This window comes from Drosophila suzukii, chromosome 3 (assembly GCF_043229965.1).
Source record: "Drosophila suzukii chromosome 3, CBGP_Dsuzu_IsoJpt1.0, whole genome shotgun sequence".
Taxonomy (NCBI): Eukaryota; Metazoa; Arthropoda; class Insecta; order Diptera; family Drosophilidae; genus Drosophila; species Drosophila suzukii.
In genome coordinates, this window is record NC_092082.1 from 73,025,487 (window position 1) to 73,053,412 (window position 27,926).

General features: G+C 45.2%; 4 protein-coding genes and 1 long non-coding RNA gene across 8 annotated transcripts; 3 read left to right on the forward strand and 2 right to left on the reverse strand.

Annotated features, from left to right (window-relative positions):
- Nucleotides 1–56: 56 nt before the first annotated feature.
- Pif1A (PFTAIRE-interacting factor 1A) lies at nucleotides 57–24,263 on the forward strand. Of its 4 annotated transcripts, XM_065866065.2 has the most exons (12): nucleotides 60–556; nucleotides 2,139–2,855; nucleotides 3,444–3,675; nucleotides 6,416–6,529; nucleotides 7,121–7,384; nucleotides 13,702–13,905; nucleotides 13,978–14,079; nucleotides 14,979–15,257; nucleotides 16,524–16,676; nucleotides 17,235–18,947; nucleotides 19,011–19,109; nucleotides 24,052–24,263. In XM_065866065.2, exons 2-12 carry the CDS (start codon nucleotides 2,281–2,283, stop codon nucleotides 24,064–24,066), a joined length of 3,750 nt encoding a protein of 1,249 aa, XP_065722137.2. In that variant the 5' UTR covers nucleotides 60–556; nucleotides 2,139–2,280; the 3' UTR covers nucleotides 24,067–24,263. The 4 variants fall into 4 exon arrangements, with proteins under 4 accessions (XP_036673126.3, XP_065722135.2, XP_065722137.2 ...); XM_036817231.3 differs by lacking the exon at nucleotides 24,052–24,263 and having other exon boundaries at nucleotides 57–556; nucleotides 19,011–20,384; XM_065866063.2 differs by lacking the exons at nucleotides 6,416–6,529; nucleotides 24,052–24,263 and having other exon boundaries at nucleotides 57–556; nucleotides 19,011–20,384.
- Nucleotides 3,455–5,898, reverse strand: Ir85a (Ionotropic receptor 85a). The gene is made up of 3 exons (XM_017086099.4): nucleotides 5,469–5,898; nucleotides 4,215–5,375; nucleotides 3,455–4,158 (listed from the first exon to the last, which is right to left on the reverse strand). Exons 1-3 carry the CDS (start codon nucleotides 5,714–5,716, stop codon nucleotides 3,735–3,737), a joined length of 1,833 nt encoding a protein of 610 aa, XP_016941588.4. The 5' UTR covers nucleotides 5,717–5,898; the 3' UTR covers nucleotides 3,455–3,734.
- LOC139352977 (uncharacterized) lies at nucleotides 11,579–12,982 on the reverse strand. The gene is made up of 3 exons (XR_011604045.1): nucleotides 12,838–12,982; nucleotides 11,801–12,383; nucleotides 11,579–11,714 (listed from the first exon to the last, which is right to left on the reverse strand). It is a non-coding gene; the product is annotated as an uncharacterized lncRNA (long non-coding RNA).
- LOC108018541 (uncharacterized) lies at nucleotides 20,613–21,443 on the forward strand. The gene has a single exon (XM_017086095.4). The coding sequence runs from the start codon at nucleotides 20,800–20,802 to the stop codon at nucleotides 21,340–21,342; it is 543 nt and encodes a 180-aa protein (XP_016941584.4). The 5' UTR covers nucleotides 20,613–20,799; the 3' UTR covers nucleotides 21,343–21,443.
- Nucleotides 21,989–27,807, forward strand: LOC108018532 (uncharacterized). Its single transcript, XM_065866066.2, has 5 exons — nucleotides 21,989–22,603; nucleotides 24,052–26,747; nucleotides 26,839–26,916; nucleotides 26,983–27,126; nucleotides 27,187–27,807. The coding sequence occupies exons 1-5, from the start codon at nucleotides 22,018–22,020 to the stop codon at nucleotides 27,472–27,474; spliced, it is 3,792 nt and encodes a 1,263-aa protein (XP_065722138.2). The 5' UTR covers nucleotides 21,989–22,017; the 3' UTR covers nucleotides 27,475–27,807.
- The last annotated feature ends 119 nt before the right edge of the window (nucleotides 27,808–27,926 follow it).

Below are 27,926 nucleotides of genomic sequence, written 5' to 3' on the forward strand. Positions count from 1 at the left end.
TTTAATTAAATGGAAATGGAGGCAAATGTGAAAGAGCTTGCGAAAGCTTGAGAGGCCGAGTTAGTCAATCGGTGTCCGGCCGAAACGAAAGATCTCTGCTATCGCCGAGCAAACGAAATTTCACCTAGTATAGAACACTTCTTTTAATTTAAAATTTAAATTGATTGCAACTAATTAAGATACTCCCCAACGAACCGAACATAACTCACTTATATACCGACGAACTTGTGTAACTACTTGGAAATATTGCGAACTTCCTGTGTGTAACGAACTCTGTGAATTATTTAAAAGAAATATAGGAAATTTGGCCAAGCAATTGTCGAAGAACTGCTCCACATACCGACAATATTTTACTTGGTCTGTGCGCGAAAAAAGTCTATTATAAATTAACGTATTGACGTCATTACACTGTAAGAAACAGTGGTAAACAGGCAGTAAATAAACTGTTTACATTACAACATCGTTGAGCGATTGAGTGAGTGAGTGAGTGAATATACAAAAGTTTGAGGCACGCCAAACTTTGGTCTACGACGCCCAAGGATTTCAGAAGCTAATGGTGCGTATACGTGATCTTCAGTGAATCAGCGGAGAAGACTGTACTCTCGACGACTGACCGACTCATCGTTTGGCAATATTTTCAAAATGATACATGTCTGAAAGTATACATACTTAGAGAGCAAAAAAGAGACTTTCATCTGCCCATGTGTACGATGTAGATGGAAACCGAGTGGGTGGCTTCGCTCGAACAAAACCAATCCCATCCAAGCCGGTCACATCGAGGCTGTGATGTCACCATGGCGTGTATGTCGCCCCAAAAACACTTTATTAACGAGTTGACTGGGTCAGCGGTTTTTAATTTAATTAAATTAAATGCAACAAGAGAGCCATTATCATTCCCAGCCTTAAAGTGTGAAAGAGGGGTTAAAAGTAAACATGATATTGTAAACCTACACCACAAACTAAACATCATTACCATTTAACAACCACTGTTGAAATTGTAACATGTTTTAGGATAGTTATTAGATACATGCATTTACAAATTTTCAATTTTGTTGAACATCTGTCTATGGTAAAGATTTCTTATTAATGGATTGAAGTCCCACATAAATCTTGAAAGTAAAATGCATGGATCTTCTAAAAATACCGTTTCTTTACAACAATAAACTTGGGGATCATCCACTTAAGTCCCTCCCTCCTAACACTTAATGGATCGTGCTGGAAAAACAAATCAAATTCCAATTAAGCGCCAGAAGGTTGCTAAGTACACACATATGTCGCTCTACATATATAGATCGCGGCCTTGATAAAGATGATCGGGCAGAACTCTCGGAGAGCATTTTATGAACTGAGGGCCCCAATCGTGTGTGCACCTCATACAGTATATATACATTGTTGCTTTGTTATAATCTATGGGGCGGATGTGGGAGCAATGCAAAGAATTCTGCTCTAGAAAACAAAAAAGTAATGAAAAACGGTTTTATTGCGTGTAAAGAGCCCCCAGAGGGGAAACAGAAAAGAACACATGTATTCTGGTTCTATTCCAAAAGGCGCGCCACATGACGTCATTAGGAAAGGCCATTCGGGACCAGTTTATTTGGTAAACCCAACGCAATTCGCGTTGTAAACTGTTTCCCAGTCCCAGGGTGCCTATATGTTTCTTTTTTCATTCATGTGTGGCCCTACCCGTTGTGGCGAAATGAAAGAAAAAGCTTTTCCGTGGAAATCAATAATGGGGGATACTTGTTGATTAGTTCAGGGCAGCGAAGAAAAGCGTTGAGAAGTCAACGGCTAAACAGAAGCCATTGAAATGCAGCCAGACAAAGGGGAATCTTTGCACTTCAGATGAAATATGTAACCTCCTTTCTGAAAAAATGTTTAAAAATTATTTATATTCGTAAAAAATAAGGAAATTTATAAATTCAGAAACAATTTCTGTGGTTGAACTACGTATTTACTATGATAACTACGTATTTACTATGATAATGTACCTTTTAATTATTCATAAAGACTTCTAAGTGCAATAGTTTATTCAAAAATGAGTTATCCGTTTAGAAACAAACCGATTATAATTATTTTTTATATATATAAAACATAAAATATTCTGCATTGATTTCGAATACCAAAATTTGTAATTACAGATTGAGGAGAATCCAACGATGACCAGGTGAAGTATAGCAGGGACTTTCGGCAGGGTCGGAGTGCACCGCATATGCAGTACTTGAATAAGCAGAAACCCAAAAAAACGACGGCAACATTTTTATATACTGAAGTTACATAAAAATGGCTGAAAACCAAACCAAAACGACCTCTAGCAAGGGATGCAATGGGAGCAGGACCGCCAATATCCTGGCGCCCCACAATGGGACTGTGGTTCGCAGGACGGATCCGGGCTCCAAACTCAGAGAGGGCTTCCACACGGAAAAGCACGAAATCGAGGACTGGCACACGCTGGCCAAGAACAAATTGAAGCGAAAGAAAAAGCTGAGCACCTCCCTGACTTCCGTGGGGGATACGGTGAATCAGGAGAAGCGAACCCGCATCGAGGGTATCCAGCTGCACTGTCGCGGGAAGTTGCGACCCAAGGATACGGAATCCTTTGAGGCCGAAAGGGGCCCATCTACAGGATCATCCAAGCAAATGGGAAAGATTGAAAAAGAGCGGGAACGACCCGTAATAATTGGTGGTGTGACGACCACAAATGTGATAGCAGCACCTCCGCAGAGGATAAAGAGAAAGCTGCAGGAGAATCTGGACACCATCCAAAAGCTAAACGCCCTCACAGAGCAACTTCGTCTGGAGGTGAATGAACTAAAGTCCAGTCTGATCACAGAACGAGGAGCAGTGAGGGCCCTAAGGTGAGTTTTATAGTATTTACTAAGATTTAAAAAGATGGAAAATGCATTAATTAATGAAATGAAGTCCGTAATATCTAAACATCATATTCTAATAGCTTTAATCTCCTTAAATTTTTAAGTTTATAACGTATTACCTTAATTTTAATATACTTTATTTAAATTCTTGTATATGAGCACATTGCGACTTTCAATGACCCTTGATTTAAGTCTCGATCGACAATCAGTAAACTAAGAAATTTAATCTGTCAACCAGCAAATGTATATAAGAATGAGTGCAAATATAAATAAACCTATATGTGCAGCCACACAAAGACTAATTTACAGATTGTGACGTTTGTCAATTCGGGGAAACATCTGATTTCTGACTTTACACTTTACAAAGCACATACGCAGATTCACAGGAGGTTATTATATCTTTATTGATGTTCTCTAAAATTATATCGATGGTACAGCATTGCATTACTTAAGTAAAAAAAATAGGGAATAGTTAATTTCTTAAATTTTATGCAATATTGTTAATTTATGATCTTGGTATTTCTGGGTGTAATTTTTTTAAAACTTTGAACTCATCGCCTTTCTCCCCACCAGGGCTCAAAACGACGCAGATAGTCGTCGGTGGAAGAGCGAAGTGAAGAAGCTGCAGCAAACGCTGGACATTGCCAAGAAGAGCAATGGGATAAAGAAGGCCACCGAATCGGGCCCAGAATCGGTCGGCACCCATGTGACCGCCGATGGCCTCATCAACTATGAAATCCAAAGACTGACTAACGAGATCGCCGTGCTGAAGGAAGCGAATCGAAGCAAGGAGGAGAAGACCCAGGTAAGTGCCTGCCACATCCATCATCGCAATCATCACATGTTGCATGTTGCATGCGACAATTAGTGCCGCCGCTTTGTTACCGCCAAGTTGTAGTTGTGGGTCAAGTGCTCCCAGACCAGCACGATGCATGCCAGACCGATCCCCACCACCCAGAGTGCGAATACGGCGTGGAAATGCTGCAGTTTGAGGACCACGGGATCGTCACTGCTGCTGCCCCGCCGCCGGTTGACCACTTTCACTCCCGATTTTATGAAGGCGGAGTTCATGATGCGATCCCAATATCGCTCGAATCCAAACTCATGCGAACTCCGGATCAGCGAGTCCAGGAAGCCCAGGTAGGGCGATCCGTAGGGAACGATGTAAACGGCGTGGAAGGGAACTAGGCAGCTGTTCATCAGGTGGAAAAAGGGCCGGCCCAGGTGCATATGCACCCGATTGTTCACCTGGAAACGAGCGATGTGGTACTTCTCCAAATAGGCGTATCTGGGGAATATATCAGAACTATGTTATAGGTCTCTTTCTAAAATGACTTCACCCACCTGATATCATTGTTCTTCATCATTTCATACATCTGGGCGTCCGGAACTTCCAGCATTTGCTCCCGAATCCTAGCCTCGTACTTATGTCCCAGGGTCAGAAAGTGCTGGATGTGTTTCAAGTGCCTCGGGCGAATGAGAATGCGATAGTGGGACCTGGCCAAGCCTCCCAAGTGGTTTATATCCGGGAGATAAGGTTGGAACACCATCATGCTGGTTAGATTTCCCCTGAAGGCCGAGCAGATGAGCAGTCCAAAGTAAAGCCAGAAGATCAGAAACAATCGAAGCGAGTGGTTCCGCGGAATGTTGTTCATGGGCATAGTTAGGGCTCCGGCGAAAAGTTGCATGGGAGCACCACCCACTCCGGCCTTCAAAATGTAGCAGAAAATATTTCCCACCAGAACAGAGGCCAGAATCAGGGCCCAAACCGATGTGCCGAATGATCGAAATATATTCCAGAAAGTGGGTGCCGTCTTGGCCTTCGGAACAATCACACAGAGATCATCGCGCATATGGGAAACCGTACTCTCCGCCTGCTTCTTGAAGGTATCCGGAGCCAGGAAGCGAATATTCATAGCCACATCCACATATTCCCTGGCCACCTCAAAGAAACATATGTCCGAACTGAGATTGTGGTTATTGTAGGAGTGCGGACGGGTTATCATCATGGTGGCGTTTAATCTCTCAGCCACATACCCTGCCAGCAGGCCATCCGTACCAATAATAATTCCCTGCTTCCAGAAGATAGCTCTCACATCATCCTTGTAGATGCACATCCTCAGCGGTTTTCTCTGCATATTGGGTATGGTCTTGGGAAAGAGCTGTTCCAGAGTGGGGACTCCATTTGCATTGTTGTCCACCGGTATCAAATAGTTGTCCGTAAAGGGGTTGTACCGGTAGGCATACAATCGATTATCTCGCCAGTAGAGGATCACTATATTTAAGAGCCAAATCTTCCAGAATTGCCGGAAACTGGCCCGCATCCAGGCATCGGAAACGGTGTCGGCATCTCTTACCAAGAGGAAAACATGCGATCGATGCTTGGCGGCCGATTTCTTGCGAATGAGCGAGAGTTCCAATGGTTGCGATATGTTCGTTATAATCATCACCATGTACATGAGTATCCCATCATCCTTGACCGCCTCCAGGGGTCCATTTTGATTTCTGAAATATAATAATATTTCTTGAAACTAAGTGTTTCTAATGTACCAATCGTATATGGACTTTATATGGATTTCAAGGAAGTTTATATCATACCTCAGGGATATGTAGGATATGTCGCACTTGGTCACCTCTCGCAGAATCTGACCGGTGTGCTCGTGAGATGTTTGGTTCTCGAAGTACACGAAGATCACTTTGACCTTCGCTATGCAGAGGATTTCACTCATCTTGACCATCAAGTGGGAACTCTTCTTCATGTTCACCGGAATACGATTCTCACCTGCCCCAGCCAGGTGGGCCAGGATTATGAGAAGCAGGAGATTTCTTAACCACTGGATGGACATTGCAATGTCAACTGTTTGTCCAGAACGATGGCACCTTTGTTTTTATACCCAGAGCCAATTTCGATATAGCAATTTCGTTAATGCTTGCCATATCGCAAAAGGACGTTAAGCAAATATTGTGCCATATCTTCTGCACTTTATATATCCTTTGAAGGACCTTATGGTTTTAGTCAGTGGTTTCAGTTTGTTATTAAATGTAGTTTAATAAACAAAAATGTTGCTTATCTAATTTACCAAATAATGTTTTTAACAAATAATCGAGTCTGTTTCTACGAATCTGCTTAAAATTAGTGTAATCTCTGTATATAACATTTCAAATTTACATTTTAAACACTCTCTAATGGTCTAGAATATGCGTTGAATTTTAAAAAAGGTTAACCACCTACAAAGTGAAAGTCTTTGGGTGTTCTCCATATTCAAATTTAATTATTCCCTTCTGTTTTTACATGCGCACCTTATAAAGGGTATGCGATTCTTCGACTGAGCTAAGAACTTTCCTTACCCGTTCTTTTTGTGGCATTTTTGTAGCAGTTTTGTGTGTTTTTGTGTCTCGTTTGGTTAATGGATGTGCGACCTAATCGCAAAGTGCAAACTAACAGCATGGATTAACTTGCTTCTGGCCTCTCCCGCTGCTTGGAGTCCCCAGTTCCAAAGTTGCCAGCACGCATATGTAGTATATGATTCGACCGTTTCTTGCAGATTATGGGGCAGGCTGATAGACTCAAGGCTGCCGATATGCGGCAATTGAAGAACGCGTACGAAAACCGATTGACTCACATACAGAAATCAGCCAAAATTGAAATAACACGTTTGGTAAGTTGTGCGTGTAGCGGCTGCTAACGGGTCACCAAAAGTTGGCCGAAAGGGAGATGGTGAAGGGGAAGGGGGAAGGGGGGCTGAGCGGTACGGAACGAAACCCGGCGGTTCAGAAGCGGACGGGCAACTTTTCATACGACCATTGAAATTCATACATGCATTTTGAATTTGCACACAGCAAGAAAACAGGTCATTTTACATAGCTTATAACGTTTGGATTGACTGATCATATATATTTCATAATCATACGGAAAAAGAGGTTCCCTAAAATACTTACACCATATTCAATTGATTTAAAGGAGAACCTGATATGGTAAAACCGTTATATAAATTCCTCATAAAAACACACACAATAAGTTGTTTAGTCTAAGATGAGGTATACAACACCTTATTGTTTAACGTTTAAACAAACAAACAAATTTCGCTTGAAAATATAAACATTAGTGCAATAGTCCAACATGAGGTATACATATACACCCTGGGTTAAAGGTTTAAACATTACTGAAATGAGACACCCCAAAGGGGACTTAAGTCATTTATTGCGCCGTCTTAGGCATTTCTTGATCCTAAATATATCTTTTATTGCAGCTAGAGGAAATAAAGACCAAAGAACGTAATATAGGACTGCTGAGGAAGGACTTGCTGGCACTGCAGAGTCCCAAGAAGCAGAAGAGGCAGAGTGAAGCCAAAGTGCCAGCGACGACGAAACCCAAAACGAACCCCAACGAAACGAGCCAAAAGCCAAAGAAACCCACTACGAAGCCAACGGGAGAAACAAAAGCTAAAACCGAACCAGATACAGATATGGCAGTCGAGCAAAATCCCATACGCCAGGCTCAAGTTACACCTGAGGTGAGTCTGTGTTTCTGTTTTATTTCTTTGGCTTTTTTAACTTTTTGGTAGAAGGGGGGCCAGCACTTGAACTTGTCTGGGAGGCGGGTTAAAAGTTAAGAGCTCGGCCAGATACAGTATCTGTATCTCGGGATCCCAGAGTGTGTATACATATCTACTATATATGTGAAGCTACAGCTGAAGTATCTGTATCTGCATCTGCATCTGCATCTGTATCTCTACCTGTGGTTATGCACTATTGGCATGATCTATGATATAATTTTGCGTTAGTTATGAGAATGGCAAAGACAACAATCGCCGCGTCGATAAGCGGTGGGCAGAAAAAAAAAAGAAAAATCGGGGAAAAAAGTAATGAAAAAACCTGCTGCGGCAGTTGCAGCGTTGCAGTTGCAGCAGCGCAAGTGTTGCAAGTGGATCGCTGGCGAGAGCGAGTGAGAGAGAGAGAGAGAGTAGAGCGGTCGATTCCAAGCCGGTTTTTCGCACCACTCACTCACTCACTCACTTTCTCTCCCGCCGCTCGAGAGTTTACCGCTCGCATGAATGGCCGTTCAGTTCGGTTTTTAAGTTCGCAGCGGTCGCAGGTGTCGCAGGTGTCTGAGTCTCGGTTTCAATCCGATGTATAAAGTCCCATAACAGATACTACACCCAGTGAAGTGCACAAATCAAATGGATACCATACCAAGTGCATAATCAGGTGAAATTCGCGGCCCAGAATCGGCGGCCTATTGAAAAGAGCCGCCTAATGAAAAGTGTAGCGAAGTGCATTGTCTGATTTTCTATGCCAAAAATGTAGGAACCAAATGCCACACATTGATGGATACACACACCATCAGATACCAACCAAAAACCCAAACAATCGTTACTTTTGAATAGAGGAAAACCTATTCACAGTTTGTCTTTCTCTTTGCCATTGTTTAACGCACACGAACCCATAATTTCACCGACTTCGCACTATAGTTTAGTGAAATATGCCAAAAATGATCGAAATTAATTGCCTTTCACACCCCTTTCGTACCTCCATTTCGTGATTTGTGGCCATATAGCTTCGTTACGTTCCAGTGATCGAATTCGATTTTACAGTTCATTAATCGCGCCTGCTCGTAATTGTTTATATCCCAGCCAAAGTAGTCGAGAATTTGTTACGAAGATCCAAGATCTCGAGATCATTGGGCCGTGACAGCTGGATCAGATCGGATGGGTTGGGTGTGGATCGAATCGCATCTGGGCGATCTCTTTAATCCACGATCGGATGTCGGCCAGTGCGCCAGTTTCTAGCAATCATTTGCATAGCAAAGTGCAGCAGCAACATCATTGGCAATCGGGCAACGATGTCATCCAGCAACAAGAAATAAGCGTCGGCATCAATAAGTGCACTTGGAAAAAAGTGTTACAGGGGTAACAACCCGTAAAACTCGTAAAATATGTGCGAACAAATAACTGACCAATAAAATTTTTTGTTAATTTAACGCCTTGTTAGATGGTCGCAAACTTCGGAAATAATTAGTCATACCAAATATGTGTTTTTTATTTGCAAACATATTAAATATCCCCAAAAGTGTAAGCACAGTAACAAATTTTTAAGTTTATTTGCCACTTTAGTACAAATAAATAAAAGAAATTAAATAATATGAGAGACTAAGCTCTGTTAAAACAAACATCATTAAAATAGTAATAATATGCAAAACGAAAAAATTAAATTCAATACCATTACTTGATACTTTCTTTTAATTAAAACTGAAAGCTTAAAGAATTGCCTACTCATAAGGCCCAAGAACAAGCTGTCATATCATTATGATAATTTCGCCCTTTTAATAAAATAGCTTTTCTTCAGTCACATGTTTTCGAAGCAAGAAATATGTTTTATTCTTATTTGATGTTGGCTGACCATTTCAGCTCAGTGATTGATGTTTTCGCCTGTGTACTAACCACCACTCTCCCCTAAGAGTCAAGAGTCTTTAAGGAAAAAGTGTGTGGTTGTGGGGAGTGTGTGTGCACACCACCAATTGGGGTCAGTGAAAAGCTTTTAAAATGTTAACGCTATTTTAAATACGATATGTTGCCATGGGTATTGGTATGGGTATGACTATGCCGCTGCTGCCTGCAAAAATTTAGTCATCCCCATCTTCCCAACGCCATAGCCAAACGACAGTAAAAGCGAGGCGATGGCAAGGTAATGATGATTGTGATGATGATGTTGCTAAAACAAGACGCCAAGACTGCGGACGCTACCAATATGCAAAGTAATCACAACACAAAAAGTGTGCAGACAACAAAAACAACAACAAATAAACGACTTGGGAGTGAAAAAAAGGGGTGTGTGAAATGGAAATGTGAACCATATGCAAATCGCGAATCGTTTGCCCGAATGTGTCTATAAATTTCGATGTTTTAGTGAAATTACCACGGTGAAAACTATTTGCCATTTTGCCATCAAAGAAGAAACTAAAACTTGAAAATTGCGGTTAATTGTTTTTGTCAAACGAAATCCACACCTTCATATGTGGGAATAATGCATAAATACGCCTGACAATGGATTACTACTACAACCGGAGGGATGTCAAGGTAATTGACCACTGCCAAAGCCAGAGCAAATATAATTATATGTATAAAGTGAGTATAAGCCATTAAGTGATTCCTATTTCGGGTAGCACTTGTTACTCACTTCACAAGTATTGCTCATACGACGCGTACCCCATAGACAATTAGCTTATTGTGCGGCGGCGATGGGAAATCTGATTTATGGGAATGGAATGGCGGGGGTTTAGCATATAAAAGTGTCAGAATGGCGCCTAATTTATACATTATAACTCAAGAATTCACAAGGCGAAGATGTTCCATTTTGAAAAAGGGAAAGAAATCTAGTAAGACATTATTCACTGCTCAAATTGGTGTTTCCGGTTTTCCAAACCTAAAATATCAGTTCAAATACCATTTCAATAGAACATTATTTTAGATTTTAGTAATCACTTTACATTTTTACAACATACCAAGAAATAAAAATCAATTTAATATATTTTATAAATTTGTAATTGATTTTTGTCGGTAAAGCAAATCGCTTTTAAAACTCGCAACTTTGTATACATGTTATTTCGAAAGCTGGCACCAATCGATAAACACACTTATTAAATTAATATAATATAATGCGTTATGAACTGCTTGGAAAACGAAAACTGGAGCTTATCGGCCTCAATTTAATCCACTTTCAAAAACCATTAAACCATTAAAAGATCATCTCGGATGATTAACTATCAATCGGCGATATCAAAAGTCTGAGCTGCCTGACATTTCTGCTACACGGGCTCTATAAAATTTTGCAAATTTTTGAGCACAAAAGAGGCCATCATCAAAAACAGCTGAGGCCGCGACGGATGAATAATTACCTCTTTGTGGTATCTCAGATCGAAAGGGAAAGGCTTTGACTTGGACTTCGGCATCTGAAATCGGAATCGCCACAGTTGGACTCCCCGGTTAATCCATGGGTTCGTTGGGCGATATCGATGCAAATTAACAGGCGCAATGCATATATGTCAACAGGGCCCTGGCAAGTCCATTCATTAGTTCAATTAGCTTATCCCATCCGCGCTTGACTGGCCCTCCTGATACCATACCCCACATCCCAGGTACCACATACCATCTGCAATACAATATAATTCATTAGCGCATATAAACTTTCGCTTTCGCAAGATCAAATCAAAGCAGTGCCTTTGTGCAGACTCAAACCTGAATTACAATGCCAAATGCAAATATAAGACAAAATATATACCTACTAGTTGCTACCTACAGTTGGGGTCAACATAATAGCTCTGAGAATTATTAAATAATATTGGAGGTTCGGGAACTGTTATGTATTATTAAATGATAGTAATCTAGTACGTTTCTGCTTAATTAGATAGGATAGAGTAAATAACAACTTAATACATTATCTCTTAAATGTCTTGAAATACTATAAACTAATGTTTTAAACTACTGATGGAGACCTTTCCGAATTGAGAATACAATTCTCATATTTTAAAAATCCAATATAAATAAAGAGACAAAATATGATGGAAAAGATATCTTTAAGGTAGTGGATTTTAATAGAGAGATCAGAAAACAAAGTGCAACTGTTTGGTGTTGTCAATATGTTAGATTGATTCCAAATCCAGGTCACTTATTTCCGGGAAAACCACCTAGAGTGCTATTAGATCGACCCCGTCTGTTTGTAAGGCACCGGCGATGCCTTTTGATGGCTGCTGCTACACGTAATCGTCCACGGACCGGGGGAGTCGAACCCGGAACGTCGGATCGCTGCAGTGGCAGTGGCAGTTGCACCGATCGAAGTGAAACCTGTCTGCAGAAAGGAAAATCATTTCACACAATCACAATCACTTGGCCCGCGGCTTGTGCAAACAAACCGACAGCGAGACATAAACACACCCATGTGCATCCGAGTCTCTGGGTATCTCGCTATCCAAGTATCTGAGTATCTCCGTTTCTGGGTATCTCCGCATCGTATATGGCTCAGCAGGTTGGGTCTGCCGACAGATTTACAAACAATCCATCGAGCGTTTGAAATCGACCCGATGGCGCATCTCCGTCTCGCAACGTCGACGCTGCATTTAGCGCAATCTGCATATGGCATCAATAGAGATAGAGCCATCAAAAAGTCCCCCCCGAATGGAATCGAGGGAGGCGAGATGAGTGGTTTGGGGGAATGGGTATTGAAACTGGGACTGGTAATGTTAATGGTGGCCACTTGCTTAATCGCCCCGAGCACGTTGATCGAGTTCGTTAACCGGCCGTTATGCAAAAAGTTCTTTTGGAATCGATCCAAGAAATTACCATAACGGTTAGCTCAGTCTGGGTATCGGTCGGCGATCTCGGGCCCCTCTCTCCACGACAGCCGATAATTTCAATCGAAGACGTGCAGGCATGCGACACCAACGCCAGCAGCAATACTTCAGCAAAAGCAACTCCATTTCGGGCCCAGACCCTGGACTCTCATAAACGTATATCTGCACTGAGATAAAATAGTTATTTTTTAAATATAAATCATACCCAAACTTTAGTTTATATTTTAGCATATCAAGTTTGAACTCATAAAATTATTTAAGTATCATGTATACAGTTTTAACATTTTAATTAAAAGTTTGAGGTAAAGCAAGCATAACGCTTTCTATGGTTTTACTGTCCAATGTAAATAGTAACCCTCAGATTGTTAATATAAACAATAAAATCATCCATGCAATACCATATATTTGCATGTACATTGTTAAAGTATGTATCTCAATGTTTGAGATATCATAGGATAGCAGCTCAGTTGAATTTTAAGTGCATTTATTCTCCCCAGCTCAATTAATTATTTTTCCCAGTGCGGTCAGTTGTGAAATGAAGCGATGTACGGTTGGTCATTGCACTGCGAGCACTGGGCTCTCTGGAAACCTTTTGGGTGTACGTACCGTCCATATACATACCTCGTTTCACAATTGATTAATGATTTCTCCTCCGGCCCCAAACACACATGTCCAACGAGGCCCACAAATTAGCATAATGCTGCATTATGCGTATAATAACACTGCTATTATGGGTGTTATATAAAACATGAGATTGACATGAAAGTAAAACATAACTGGGCGTTGCTTGATTGGAAAGTGATTTGGCGTTTCGAACTGGGTTCGGTTTTCGGATAGCTGGTTTTCGAGTTTCAAGCTTCAAGTTAGAGGCTAATTAGCTGACAGGGCAGATGGATGGCATCGTGTCCATGAAAATCGTGATGGGTCCCGGCGATAAGGCGAAACTTTTGAAATGCACATTCAATTGTGCGTGGAGTTTCGTGATTCACGACCAGGATCGACGGCTGGTGCCTTGGCCCAGCTAATCCGACAATAAAACGCACCTTTTCCTACCTCGTTTTGATCTTTCGGCCGTGTCATTGAACCCACTTCTTGGCATTTGGGACCCACTGGTACCCATTGTCCGGATCAAAAGCAACCTGTACCTGTCCATAATAATGATTTGGCGCTTTTTAGCGAAAAGTGTGTGTCTGTGGCAAGAAATCAAGTCATAACTGTTAACACACATGTAAAGAGCACACCGCAAAGCGGAGCGTTCTTTTCAGTTCTCCGTGTTCTGGGGGCCCCGGCCCCCCTCTTTATAAATAGTATACACACGAAGAACAGATAAAAAACAGATTCTTTTGTTAATTGCTTTGTCCATTCTGGGCCAGGTCGCCCGAAGAAAACGTGGGCAAACGCGAGTGATAGAGAGTGCTGGAATAAATGTAACTATGGCACGACATTTTCTAATTTTTCCCCCCCGTTTCCCCATTAAATCCCCAGATAACCCAACTCAAGAACATTGAGCTAATCAACAATACGAAAAATGCACATAAATCAGCGCTCGAGATGCGCACAACAATGAAGAGCAGCCAGTCGAATGGATTGGATGATGCTCCTACTCGCATGAGGGCCCCCGACGAGATGAGGGCCACCACTTGGATGACGACGCTGCTCGGCAGCCATCCGGCAGCAGCCAAGTCGAAGGTGAGTCACGGCTTAGAAATTCGTCGAACTCTGGTATTTATCCAATCCCCCTCTCTCTATGGTCTTCCCAAGGACCCCAATTCGGACACGGATTCGGCTCTGTCCTCGGCCCCGCCCTCCATCAGCCCGCAGCCGCCCTCCAGCGGATCCGACAGCGGCGTGATTTGGCAGACTGTAAGTACCCGGTCCCCACTAGCAGGTAGACTAGCTTAAAGTTTGGAAGATTGCCAATAACACAAAGCCAATTTAGGCATGAGAAGTTAGCTTTAAGTCTAATGATTAATGATAGTTCATGGATTGTGATTTATTATATCTAGAAACTCAAAATCAGTACATCTCAGTTAATAGACTTTTGTTTTCTACTTGATAGCTTTTGAATTTTCCTTTATATTTCTTTGGTATAGGATTATTTTCAAAAGAAATAAGACATCTTAAGTATTGCATAGTAAGGTCGATTTATAGAAGCCGTTAATTAGTTTCTTGGAGAATTATTCATGCCATGCTATGATGTTTTTAATTTTCAATAGAAGAAAGACATAAAATAATAGAATTGATTTTTGTAATTTGATAGTACTTGAGTTTTTCCTTTAAATGTTTAAATTTGTATTTAGAATTAGTAAGTTTATGTAGAGAGTTCTTTTTGACATTTCAAGATGTTTCTTCATCCACTTGATTAACGATATTAAAAATTAAATAAAACATTAAATATATTTATAATTTATGTTAAATCGACACAGCCAGATTTTTAAGTATTAGGTTGATTTATCAGTCTTTTAAATCGAATAAAAATAACATGCATATACTACTATATTAAAAAATGTTAAATGATTTTTATCTTTTAAACATGATATAGTTTGACATCGCACTAAAGTAAATCCAATTAAAAATGTTTCGTCGATTTCCTTGAGAAAGAGAAATAAATACTAGACAAACAAACAGGTGGTTGTAAAAATATCTCCGCATGAATAGGTTATTTCCCAGAACATAAGAGGGTTTTCTGGATGATTTCCCATCGATTTTAGAATGGTTTCCCTTGAGTGGTGACTGAATACACCCCCGTTTCTTACTTGCAGCTGCAGGATCTGGACAAGCTGCAAAAGGAAGCGGAAATGTACCAGAAGGAGAACGAGCGCCTGCAAACGGAGGTGCAGCTGATGAAACAGGAACTAGATGCCGCGGAAAAGGCGGCGATGGCCAGTGGAAAGAAGCAGGCCCAGATCGGGGAGCTGATGAAGCGGATCCAGGAGCTGGAGGAGAAGCAGGCCAGCTTCGAGGACGAGGCCAGCGAGCTGAGGGAGCAGAATGAACTCCTCGAGTTTCGCATACTCGAGCTGGAAGATGATAGCGATAAGGTAAGGCAATGGCACCCCAGACCGCGAATCACTCGAAAGCCAGTTTGTAAAACCACTCGAGCGAGTGACTCACTTGGCGTTTGTTTATGAATGAAAATGAATTGAGCCATTCATTCGACTGCGCTCAGAGCCAAGTTAGCGCTAGTTGGCCAACGCAGTGTGCTGAAGTCTCTCAGTTTTGTTTGGCATCTAAGCCAGTACGGAAATTGTTTTGGTTTAACGGCAACAACAATCTTTTTATTTTCCAATTGAAATTGTTTCACTGGAGCAGCCACAAATGGTGGCTTACTCATTAGGCAGTGTTATAAAATATTCAGGAATTGAAATCTGTGGTTACACTTTCCAATTGTCAGTGAGTCTGCACCGAGACTTTGTGTCATCTGTGTATGTCGAACTGTGATCACCGCCTACAATTTTACCACGATTGCTTCTTGGCCATGTAGATGATTTGGCCTAAGAGTTGTTTTAGCCAAATCAGAGGCAAGCGCTTAAAACGCTGCTTATAAGGGTAGTGCCCTAAGTGGACGCCATCTACGTATCTTGTTATACTTATGAGTGTTTTGTCGTTACTCATAGACAACCAAATCCAGCAAAAGGCTTTGTTGGCCCCACACCTTAGTGGTGCACCCATTAAGTGGAACAATTGAAGGTATATTGGGTGACCGAGAAAATACAGGAGTTGTTAAATATTTTAAGTTCCTAAATAACAGAAAAGATCTTCTTTCTGCAGCCATGTATGTTTGAAACTCCTGTGTTGTAGACGAAACAAACCAAGTAAACAAAGATGATGATTTTTTAATATATTACATTTCGTGATTATATCAAGTCCACAAATAGTTAAAAATGTATTATTCTTTGAGATTATATAGTCTTTTAGTAGTGAAGAATAGATTTCAATAAATTTTTTCCTTCGCTAGAAATATATCTTTTTAGTTTCTTATGAGGTATCTTCAGTTCGATGCCCCCCATCCGTCAATCTCTTCTGCTGTTTTTCAGTTTCGGTACGTTTAATTTCTAGAGCCGAACAGTTTCAGCTGGCAGCCAGCGGCGGTGAAGTCGTTCAGCTTGAAAATCCAATTCGCTCGCCTAATTGCAATAACCAAAAGTAATTATTCGCGCAGCCAGCAAAGTGAAATTAGTCGTAGATCGGTTTGCACATGAGAGTGTGTCAGTGGCGGCAGTGGAGCATTAAGCCAGTGCTAATTTGCCTAAGTAACTGTTAACGTGAAGAACATAACTAATTAAATTATCCTTGATCCGATCCAGATGGAGAGCACCTGCGAGGGCCACTGCCAGAGTCTGCAGGATCTGCTGGAGCAGTCCGCCCAGCAGCTGGAGGATCGGGACAAGCGCTGCCTACAACAATTGCTGCAGTGCGTCCAGCAACTGGACCTGGATGCCATGGTGCCAGGCGATCAGGTGTGTAAAGCCACAGTATTTACAGATATATTAAAAAAATTACATTTTAAATATTGAAATAATAAATAGGACATACAGCAGGCACTAAATATTGTTTGCTAATAAGTATAAGTTCTAATCTTACACTAAGAAAACTTGAATTACCTAAAATGTATGATCTATTACCTAATAGCTGCCTTTATATTTTAGGAAAGATTACCTAAAATGAACCCAAGGTAATAAGTTGAATAAATTTTTACAAAAATATATGGACAGGAAAACTATTTTGGGTAATACCAGTTTTTGGGTGTTTTCTGGGTATTGTATCTGTATCTAAGATGGCACAAAATGTAACTCAAATAAAGATCATAAATTTGGAGCCTAGCTAGCCCATTTATGTTTGTCAGTTAATCGTAGACAACTTTACTGCGTGTTTTGCAAACATATACATACAATCCATATACTTATTGATAACCCAGTTATTTTCATTAGCTTCACTCGTTTTAGCCATACTTATGAAAATTTCGGACTTAGAAATCGCAAAAATTCAAGTTTTGTTTTATTTTCGCCCAAAAACAGAACCGGACGGAAACCCACCGGAGGCACAACCCAACCCAAAGTCATAGTCAGAGTCACAATCACAATCACAGGATCGTAGCCACTGTTCAGCCGTATAGCAACTGTGCCACGCCCACCGCCCCGCCCACGCCCAGCAAGAGGCACTGCAGCCAGGTGAGCTCTTGGCAGAGCAGCAGCCTCAGCGAGAGCGGAGTGTTCGTGGAGTGCGATCTGCCATCCAGTGGGATTAGCCATACCCACCTGCAGTACTACCAGGAGAGATTGGAGCAGCTGGAGGGCAAGCTCCTGATCTACGAGAGCAGTGGTGACGCCCAGGCGCGGCACTTGGCCCAGAGATTGCAGCGGGAGCTGCAGCTGGAGAAGGATCTCAAGGAGCTAGCCGACCGGGTGGAGCACCTGACCGAACAGAACGCCCTGTTGGAGGAGGCCAAGTGCGAGTTCGAGGAGGCGGAGAACGACACGCGACTCCATCTGCAGCGCAACGAGGTGGAACTGGAGATCCTTCGCCAGCGCAACGTGGAATTGGAGTTCGGCAAGGAGGCACTGGGCGCCAAGTATCAGGATTGCAGGGCAGAGGTGCTCATCCTGCGGGAGGATCTTGCGGCAGCCGAGACTCAGTTGGAGCATCTGCAAGCGGAAAGGAAGCAGGCCAGAAAGGAGTTGCAGGATCTGCGGAGATCGCTGCCCTTGCTGCTCATTTGTCGTCTTTTATCCCTGGCCAAAATGGGCAACAATGTCTCCTCCCCAGAGGGCAGTCCACGTCTCTCCTCGGGCTACACTTCCACAGCCCAAGGAAGCCTCAACTCCAGTGCCAAATTGCAAACAGCGGACTTTGGTTTGGGCCAGATGGGATATGCTGATCCCGGCGAGGGTCGCGAGATTGTTTACCTCAAGGAGGAGGTCAAGAGCCTACGCAACCAACTCAAAGAACTGAATGCCCGGCACTACGAGGCCATGGAGACGGCCGACTCCCATTGGGTGGATCTGGAGCAGCAGTACAAGGAGCGCGAGGAGGCCTACCGAGCCAAGGAGGCCAGCCTCAAGCAGAAGATCACCCAGCTGCAGGACTGCCTGCGGGATGACTCCCGGGCGGCCACCGAGAAGATCCAGCAGCTGGAAGAGGGTGAGCAGGCGCTGAAGACCTGCCTGGTGCGCATGACCAAGGAGCACCGCGACCTGCTCACCGAGAATCAGACGCTGCAGTGCAGCATGGAGAGCGTGATGGCAAAGATGGAGATGGAAGCGGAGCACAAGATGCCCCTCACGGAGGCCCTGGAGACGGAACGACGAAGGAGCCAGGCCCTGATGGACGACCTGAGCTTCGCCAAGAAGATGCAGCAGAACACCGAGGATCAGCTGAGGCAGGAGACGGATGCACTGCGCACCCAGATCTTCGATATCAAGAAGGAGTACCTACACATCGAGGTGACCAACAGCGAGCTGAAGGAGGAGGTGGGCACGCTGGAGAACAAGATCCGCCAGATGGAGGGCCAGATGAAGGAGTCGGAGGAGCGGGCGCGCTGCCTGGAGGATGAGCTGCGCACCAAGGACGAGCAGTGCCAGCTGATGGAGCGAAAACTGGGCGTGATGCCCGAGGGCTACAGCCTGGCCGACGAACTCTACGATAGTCCTGCCAAGCGGGCCAAAAAGACCGAGGTGCCGGATCTACAGACCGCCAGCCAGGGTCTGGGCGTGGCTCTACTCGATCTAGAGGTGGGTTGTTACTACATTTCTTTACAATGAATCCATAATCCCTTATTCCCTTCTCTATAACAGGGTCGCGACTTTGATCTTCCCCTCCACAAGGACTTCCAAGCGATCGCCTGCAGCGTGAAGCATCTGGCGGACACCCTCCTCTCGCAGAGTCCGTCCGAGGTGAGTCTACCCAAGAGCAAGCCGGTCAAGTCAGAGGATGCCAGCTGGGTCACCGCCCAGGATGGCTCATCCACTAGAATAAGCGGGGCAGGACTGTCCACTGTGACCAGTCTGGAGAGTCAGGGAAATCAAGAAAGTCGGGAGTGTCAAGAAGGTCAGGTTATACAGGAAACTCTAGAAAGTCAGGAAAGTCAAGTCAGTGATCCCACTAGCACTAGTTACCTAAGTGTCCAGGCATCCTCATCCAGGCCAAGGGGCTTTAAGGTGGGCAGATCAGTACAAAAATCCAGAAGATCCCAAGGAGGAGCCGATAGCCGGACCAATCTTAAGCAACAAACTACACCAAAAGTCGCAGAAGACCAAGAAAATAAAATCAGTGAGGTGCCCTCTTCCATGCGGAAGCTTTCTGAGGAGCAAGAGCCTGAGCCGAAGCCGAAGCCCGGGAAGAAAAACAAAAAGCGGGGCAAGGATTCGAAGGAGGAGCAACCTAACCCACAACGTCGCCAGCGATCCATGTTACGGCGTTTCCTCTTCAGGAGGATATATCGTGCCCGCATGCGAAGTCGATCTATGGGCTTCCAGCTCCAGCAGAGTCTCTCCTGTAACAGTTTTCACTCGGTGTTGTCGGTGCACACGGCTCACTCCACCAGATCTGGGGTTTCACTGTACTCCCTGCACGCCGAAGTGGTTAATCTTGATTGGGAATCACTGGCCAGCGTGTCTTTCGTGCAAACAGATGAGCTCAAGTGTCTCGAAGAAGAGGTTCAGGCCACTCCCATTTGCAGTGAACAGGAAGTCCAGGTGCAACCGGAAACGGTGGAGTGCGGGACTCAGGCGGATGTGGGTGTCGAGCAGCGACTGCTGCTAATGCCCCTGAGAACTAGGTGCTTTGTAGATCTCCTCCAGGGTGCAGTGGACGGGTACTTCGATGTGTCCGCCTTCCGAACCCGCCTGCTCCATTTGTGGGAGGATGGGGAAGATTTCCGGGAGCACCTCGAGTTTATGCAGGACATGTGGACGGAGAAAAACCACCAAGAGTCGCTGGAGAGTTACGAGGGATTCGTAGCGGCTCTTGGCTGTGTTCAGAGTCTGAAGAGTGCCCTAAAGCCCGCCTCCTCGGAGCTCCTGGATCAGATCGAGCAGCGCATCCATGCCCGCCTGGTACTCTATCACAACCAGAAGATGGAATCGGAGTTCTGCTGCACTGTCTACATTCCCGTGGAGCGCAGCAACTCCATGTTGTTCAGGGGCCCCAGATGAGTTGTCTCTTAAAATCTCCATTTCGATGTAAATACTCCAAACATAAATGTAAATTACCGAGTGACTGTTCCCTACCTTGTGGTCTTCATGGGATGTGTCATATGATATATCATTCGATTAAGGATTAGATTAGATTTTATCGGTTTATAAAAAGGAGATCCCCGCTATGGTGTACAAAATGAGTAATCAAATTACTAACTTGGGTACCCAATGTGATCTAAACATGGACTTTAAGGTTTGGTTAAAATTTGACGTACGTTGGGTTGTAGGTTAACCCATTAGCTGAGGTCCAAAATTGCCTTTTGACCTACAAGTCATAAAAGTTATATTTTCTAAATCGGGAATGCCTTGAGATTAGTTTCCCTATGCAGAATCATTTGTAATATCGGTAGAACCAGATCGTTTCCAAATTGTGTATTCGTTGAGCATTATGATGGCCAAAAATGACGTGGACGTGGATGTGGACACCTTCCATGACTGCCGGAGCGATGACGAGGAGATCCCAGAGTTGTCAGTGGGTGGTGGCGATGAGGTGATCTGCAAGCAGGCTCCCCGTTACGACGATCCCGGCCAGATTCGGGCTGTTCTGGAGCGTGCTGCCACTGCTACCCAGCGACTCCTGAGGTGCTACGGAGGCACCGACTGCGTGCCCACTCGACCCTCGATGACCCGCTTCTATCCGGCAACCCTGGAGGTCAGTGCCCGTCTCCACACGGACGACAAGTGTCCCTGTCCCAAGGACAGGCAATGCAAGCTGATTGGCGACCCGGTGACCCTGAAGCTGCCCATCGAACTGAATCCGGAGAGTGGCCAGGTCAAGGTCAACATCTTCCAGCCGAAGTCGCTGGCAACCTTTTGCGGCTGCAGTGCACCCGGAAAGCAAAGCAAGTCCAAGAATAGGAGGCCCAGTGTGAGATGGTGCAGCAGGGAGAACGTCTGCCCGGATTGCCAGGAACCCAGTCAACGCTCGTGAATTCCATAGTGTGCAGCCACCATTTAATGTCCTCAAAGTGATTGATTTTTCTCAAAATTGATTTAGAACTAAATTGAACTATGTTTAGGCAATATGTGTTTTTTTCCTTGGTAGTCGTTGGTATTTTCAATGGGGCTCATAGCTTTGAGTCCGGGAATCGGACTTTAAGGGTATATTTTGGAGAATATCCCAAACTATATGTATCTTGACAAAAATAACGGAAATAATGCTCAATATTAGGCATCTAATTATTTATTTTAAAATTCATAAAAATAAAAATTGTAAGGAACGGTTTATTTTAAAATTTGATAGTAAAAGAATTATCGTCGATCGCCTAGAAATCGCTATTCTGAGAGGATAAATTCGGGATATAGGCAAATTACCAGCCAAGACAATAAAGGTACACTGGGGCAAATTACGAAAAAAGGTATAATAGAAATTTACCAAAATGACAAGCTTAATGCGTCTGGTGGCATTGACTACAAATATGAGGCTTACCCATTTTGATAGTTGTGAAATCATAGGAGTTACGCAGTAACCAATTCGCAACTGTCACTTTTTTCTCCCGTGTGAAGTCAATATTTTAGACACAATCGAGCAGGCAACACACACTTAAAAATTTAATGTGAGTTCAGAGCTTGATTTGGGGAAAACAGTTCTAGCAGTTCGAGCGTCATGGACGAGGAACGCACCAATCCGCCTGCCGATCCGAGCATCGAGCCCAGTGAATATTCGCATGGTCGCTTCGTGAGCCGGAGCACCATCACCCTGACGCACGGAATGGACTCGACGAGGCTGCTCTACATGGGCGACAACTTTCAGCAGACGCGCAGCGACCAGGACATTTTCTTCGACTGCCAGGGGCCGGCGGAGGACTCTCCAAAGGAGGGACGCAGTGCCACCAGTCGCTGCAAGCTGGAAGACCCGGCGGCCATTCGGGAGGCCCTGGAACGGGCGGCCAATGCCACGCAGATGCTGCTCAAGAACTTTGACAAGGCTGGGGGTTGGAACCAACCCTGTGCCGTCACCCTGGAACTGACCGCTCGATTGGTGGACCCCAAGAAGGGTCGAGCCGGTTGTCCTCTCCACGGCAAACCAGTGACTGTCCAGATGCCGCTGGAGTTCAATCCGCAGGGTAACAAGATGGTCAGCTGCCAGCAGAAGCATCCGCCCGCCACCAGGCAACGCAAGGAGTCCATCTGCCAGTGCCGATCCCACCAGGCGATGCGACCGCCGCCAAGGACGCCCAAGCCCAGCACAGGTAAATCCGCCAGCGAACAGTTTGTCCCGTGTGCATCGCAGCAGCTGACCGAAGGGTCGGCCAGTTCGACCTACATCGGCAGCTGTGGGGACTCCACCTCACATTACTACACTCGTTGCACACCGGCCACCTGTGGGCACTGGTACGATCCGGAGGCACGGGAGGTGATCACCATCTGCTGCCTGCCTGTGCCTGAGCCCGAACCGGAGCCCATTCCTATTCCAGTGCCACTGCCGATTGAGGAGCCCGAGGAGGAGCCGGAGGAGCCTAAGCCTCCGGCGGAACACTTGAGGATCTATGCCCCGGAACCAGAGCCCGAGTATCGCACTACCGAGTCGGAGGATTCCGATGAGATCGAGTCCAGCGAAGAGGAGCAGGTGGCTGTGCCACCGCCGCCACAGGAACCGCAGCCGGTAGGCAAGCGATACTACCTCGCACTGCCCCAAAACAAGGAGTTCTCCAACTGCTCGCCCTGCCGCTTCGATCCTAGTCCCATTATGGACGAGGACGGCAATGTGTTCTGTCCCGGCAACTGTGGCTGCTGCATGTGTCCGTGGAAGAAGCGCTCTTTCGTCCAAAACCAGGAGCACATCAATGTCAAGGTCTGCCGCTGCGTCCAGCGAGGCACCATCTTCACCAAGTTCGAGGACCGCGAGGTCTGCAGCCAGGCATCCTACTTCGACTTCTGTCCGTGTCGCGAAAAGGCGGAGGCCAAGTTCCTGGAGTTGTACCACGTCGAGATGTGGTCCCGACCAGACATAACGCGGGGCCGCGAAATCCGACTGACGGAGATCAAGGAACTGCTCGTACCCATAAGCCATCCACCCGAATAAAATGTGTTTGCCCATCGAATCAAATCGAATCTAATCGAGTTATGTGTGTTCTAGCCGGGGAACCGGTTGCCGAAACGGTTTTCGGCATCGGTTCGGTATCGGTTAAGAGCCCCCATCCCTTCGAGCTTTAACCGCAACAATAACGTAAGCGTTGTAGCTATCCATGATCAAATTTGAGAAAATCCTTTAACGTTTTCTGTAACCTAAGTAATATCTAAGGTTCTTGAATTCTCATCTCTTTTACTTTAAGAAATCTTTGAAAGTATCTTTATTTTCTTCATAAGTTTAAAGTTGTAATATTTGTTTTTAGCTATTAAGTGTAAATCTACTATTGTTTTGAATAGAAATGGGTTCAGGTTAAAGATGAACCTTATTTGAGCGGTTGAGGCACTGTGAACGGAAATTATTCGGTATATCGGTTATGATTCCAAAAGATGGGTTATGTTTGCAGGGAACAGGATTTTATCTGACGATAAAGATGGTTATGAACGGGTACAGAAAGGATTTGATGGGAATTTTTCATTTTTCTCTTTTCCCCCTCAGTATAAATACGTTTTGGTTAATTCTTAAAACCTTTGTTTAATCTTACGGTTCTTTCATTCTTATCATTCCCAGAATGCCCGGCTCTGATGTACATGCAGCATGAGCGACATTCCGACAGCGACCCCAACTCCCGCCACCAACAGACCGACCAATCCTACATAAAAGACCACTGGAAACCGTCGAAAGCCCCGCAGTCCCAGTTATCCGAGTGCGAGGATCCACATGCCAAGCCTTCGCAGACGGAGGACTCCTTTTTGCGGAAACACCACACGCCCAAGTACCCGGAATCCCAGCCGGAACCGAAGGCCGAATCGAAACTGGATGAAGGTCCTACCTGCTCCTGCAAGTCCAAGCGGTCCAAGTCCGCCGATCCACCGCCGGTCAAAGCCCACGTATGTGCTTGTCACAAAGATGAAGTCCTTCCATGTGAAGTGGAGAAACCCAGTGAGAAGAAGCCATGCTCCGTTAGAACATCGGTGACTGAACAAAGTGCAGGAACATCGTTCAAAAGTGCTCTAACAGCTTGCACCAAGGATCTCCTTGATCCCTGCACTTGTGGCTCCAATCCACCTTACTGGGCGGGTCAAAGCAACCTGGTTTCCGGACCATCCCACAGTAGGGCTCCCACAGTAGAAACCTCTTTTAAGAGCAACTTCACCTTCTCTCCCCTGCTGGAGCCGGGCAAACCAAGGGCAAAGCACTCCCGATCCAAGAGTCTTGCCAGTCTTCCCGAAAGATCTAGTCGGCCCAACCAGAGCGGCGTAACTTGGTTGTCCGCTTTGAAAGATCCAGAAACCGAGGGATGCCCCGCCCAGAAGGAAGAACGACCTCCGTGTACCTGTAATGCCACCCAGACCAACAAGGATTCCTCAATGGCTTTCCTTCCACCGAGCCATCCCAACTACCGCAGCATGACTTCCAGATCGAATGCTTCCAGTGCGAGAAACCCATGTAGTCAACCCTCCTTTGGAGTGGACGATGAGACCTCGGCTACAACGAGATCCCAGTCGATTGTGGGCAAGATCACCTGTCTGTGCGGTTCAGAGCAGCAGCCTGCCAAGGATTTCGTGGCCAATCTTGCCCATCAGGATTGCACAGAGTGTGGAGAGGAGCGCAGCATTCCGCCATGTCCCTCCACCAGGATACAACATCCATCTGGATTCGCCCAGTTCAAGGATTGCCAGTCAGCTCCGTGCCAACCCAGTGCCTCTACTCGTTCGAGAAAAGTAAGCCTGAAGGACCACAGTGGAGAATTCTGTGACTGTGATGAGTCCGATGGGTCCTCCGACTTGTCTGATCCCATCCAGACCAGTCTCCACACCCACCGAAGTCTCTCGGGCGGCAGTTGTCTATGCAATTACGACGAACCTCCTGGCCAGGATCCCGCCCAGTCGACGTGTGTGAGCAAGGAGTGCCAGTGCTATCTGAAGAACGATCTGGCAGAGATGCAGAGTGCCCAGGAGGGCACGGGTTTCCAGACACCCGAGGATCTCTGCGGAAACAAGAGCATGGCCTGTTGCACGCGCAAACAGCGCATTCTCCAGTTGATGGAGAAGCTCACCACTTCCGGATGCGAGTGTGGGGAGTCCCGCTCTTGCCTGATCCAACAGCTGTTCCGCGAAATGACGCTATTGCTGAGATCGGAAAGGGAGGATGCAGTTGCTCCGGCAGATGAGCCAAGGCCCCCCTGTCTGACCTTCGATGAGTGCTGCGCGAACCAACATGACCGCACTGGTGAGGAGGAAGCCGGCGAGAAGCCCGTGTCCAAAAGGCAGGTCCGACGAGTAGAGTGCTTCCATCAGCTGGAGGAATACCTCCGCAAGTGCTACTTGCCACCGGGAGAGCCGGAGGTCCCAGAGACTGATATCTATGCCTTTGAACTGGACCCGGACTTTCCACCTGATGTAGAGCCCCAAAAGCCTCCAGTGGAGATGGCAACAACCCAGCCTTGCTCGGAGAAGTTCTACGACCTGGGAAATTCCTTAACCTGCTCAGGTGATGGCCTGGATGGCGATGTTTTCCGTGATTGTGAGGAGGAAGAAGAGGATCATAAATGCGACTGTAACGGAGAAAATCAACCAATGGGAGAGCCAGATCTTTGCCAATCCCTTAAAGCCTTTATCAACAAGGAAGTGCAAGAAATTTTAGAGGAAGAGACCCAAAAGGAAGGCAACGACCTGGAACCAAAAACACCCAGCATCATACTCAAGGAAATCTGTGAGGGACCCACGAACCCTGTGCCCCCTGTAAGGGAGGAGAAACCCGAGCAGGTTGAGTGTCCTTTTGCCGGCATGGTGTCCTGTCCTCCGTGGATCAAAGAGGAGACGGACTGGGCGGCCTATCCCTACAATGTAGAGCCCTGTGCGCAGAAGGAGACGGTTGTGCCAAGGGGTCCGCGTACTGGTCTACTGCCCGAAGGACCTCTTCCACCCAATGTGCGAAATCTCTGCGAGCAGCTCCTTCGAAAGGCCCTCAAGGACTGTGGTATATGTGGTGGCACTCCTCTGCACTCCTGCGAAGATGAAGAGTGCATAGAATGCCCGCCCGAATGCGAGCAATGCCCGGAAGAGTGCCCGGAAGACTGCCCGGAGGAGTGCCAGCCTGAATGCCCCGGGGATTACCCTGAAGAATGTGAGGAGGAGTGCCGGGCGGAGGCACCTGAACAGGGATGCCTCTGCTGCCACTGTCGCGCCCTCATCTGCGACGAAGAGTGCAAGACGGTTTCCAAAACCCTCCGCTCGGCCATGTGTGATCCACTCTGCGAAATGGTAAGTTACACCAGAGATATGATAGATATTATCATCCTTAAACATTCTTAGGTAACTCTAATCTTAATATAATTCCATTCTCTTTTTGCAGAAATACTTTATAGACTCTATGATCATAGATATGCATGCCATGGACTGTGTGCTGGGAAACAAACAGGCGAAGCCCAAGGTAGGCGACCCATCAATAGTACCAATTCCATATATTTACTAAAAATCTTATTCGTATATTACCCAGGACGTAAGGGCAAATGATGCAACCAATAGGGCAGGACCGGGGGATAGTTTCCCGGCTACGATTACGTGTGTTACCAGTTTGGGTTGCACCGCTCTCTATGTCAGATGGAAAGTGGAGGACTGCCGCGCTATAGCAGGATTCGAGGTGGGTAATAAGTCAAACTAATCTAAAGATATATTTTTAAAACCCTTCCCTGTTTTTCAGATCTACGTGGATGGGCATTTGACTAATAGATTCTACAGTTTTCGTCACGAGGCGGGTGTAATAACCAATGTGAATGTGACCAATCCCCACCAGATTGTGCTGCGTGCCCAGGCGGTGGGTCAGGAGTTCCCCGGCGAGGGTAGGGGCAAAGGCCCGGAATGCGGCTGCCAGACGGTGGCGGTTGCCAATCCGGAACTGATGGCCGGAGCTGAGAGGCCGTGGACGCCCAGTGTCTTCTACTATGATCCCAACCAATTGCCGCCGTCGGGAGGCGGTCAAAAGTGCTAGTCAAGAATCATATATCGAATATCGTCGGATATCAATATCACCGTTATCGGAACAAAGGAGCATTACGCTCCCTCACCTTTTAGCTTGTACATATAGCATATTTATATGTAGTGTTTGTTAAGAGTTGTTTTTTCTGAATGATACCAAGCGAAATTATCTGTACGTAGTGCTTTGCATAGTGCCTTAAATCGTAATACTAGACTTTAAGCAGAGATCAATGCATTGTAAAGGAATTGAAAGCAGATTAATCCATTCAGATGGCACGTGTTAGTTGACAAAAACCAAATTCACTTTAAATAAATGAATCTCATTGTTAGAGATGCAAAAATGTTAGTAATATGAGTATTTTATTTTTTGAATATACGAAAAAAAAGATTTAATAATGGAAGACCTCTAGGATTCTTTAATTATGTACAGGGTTTGCTCAACGAAAAAAAGCGTAAGTTATATTA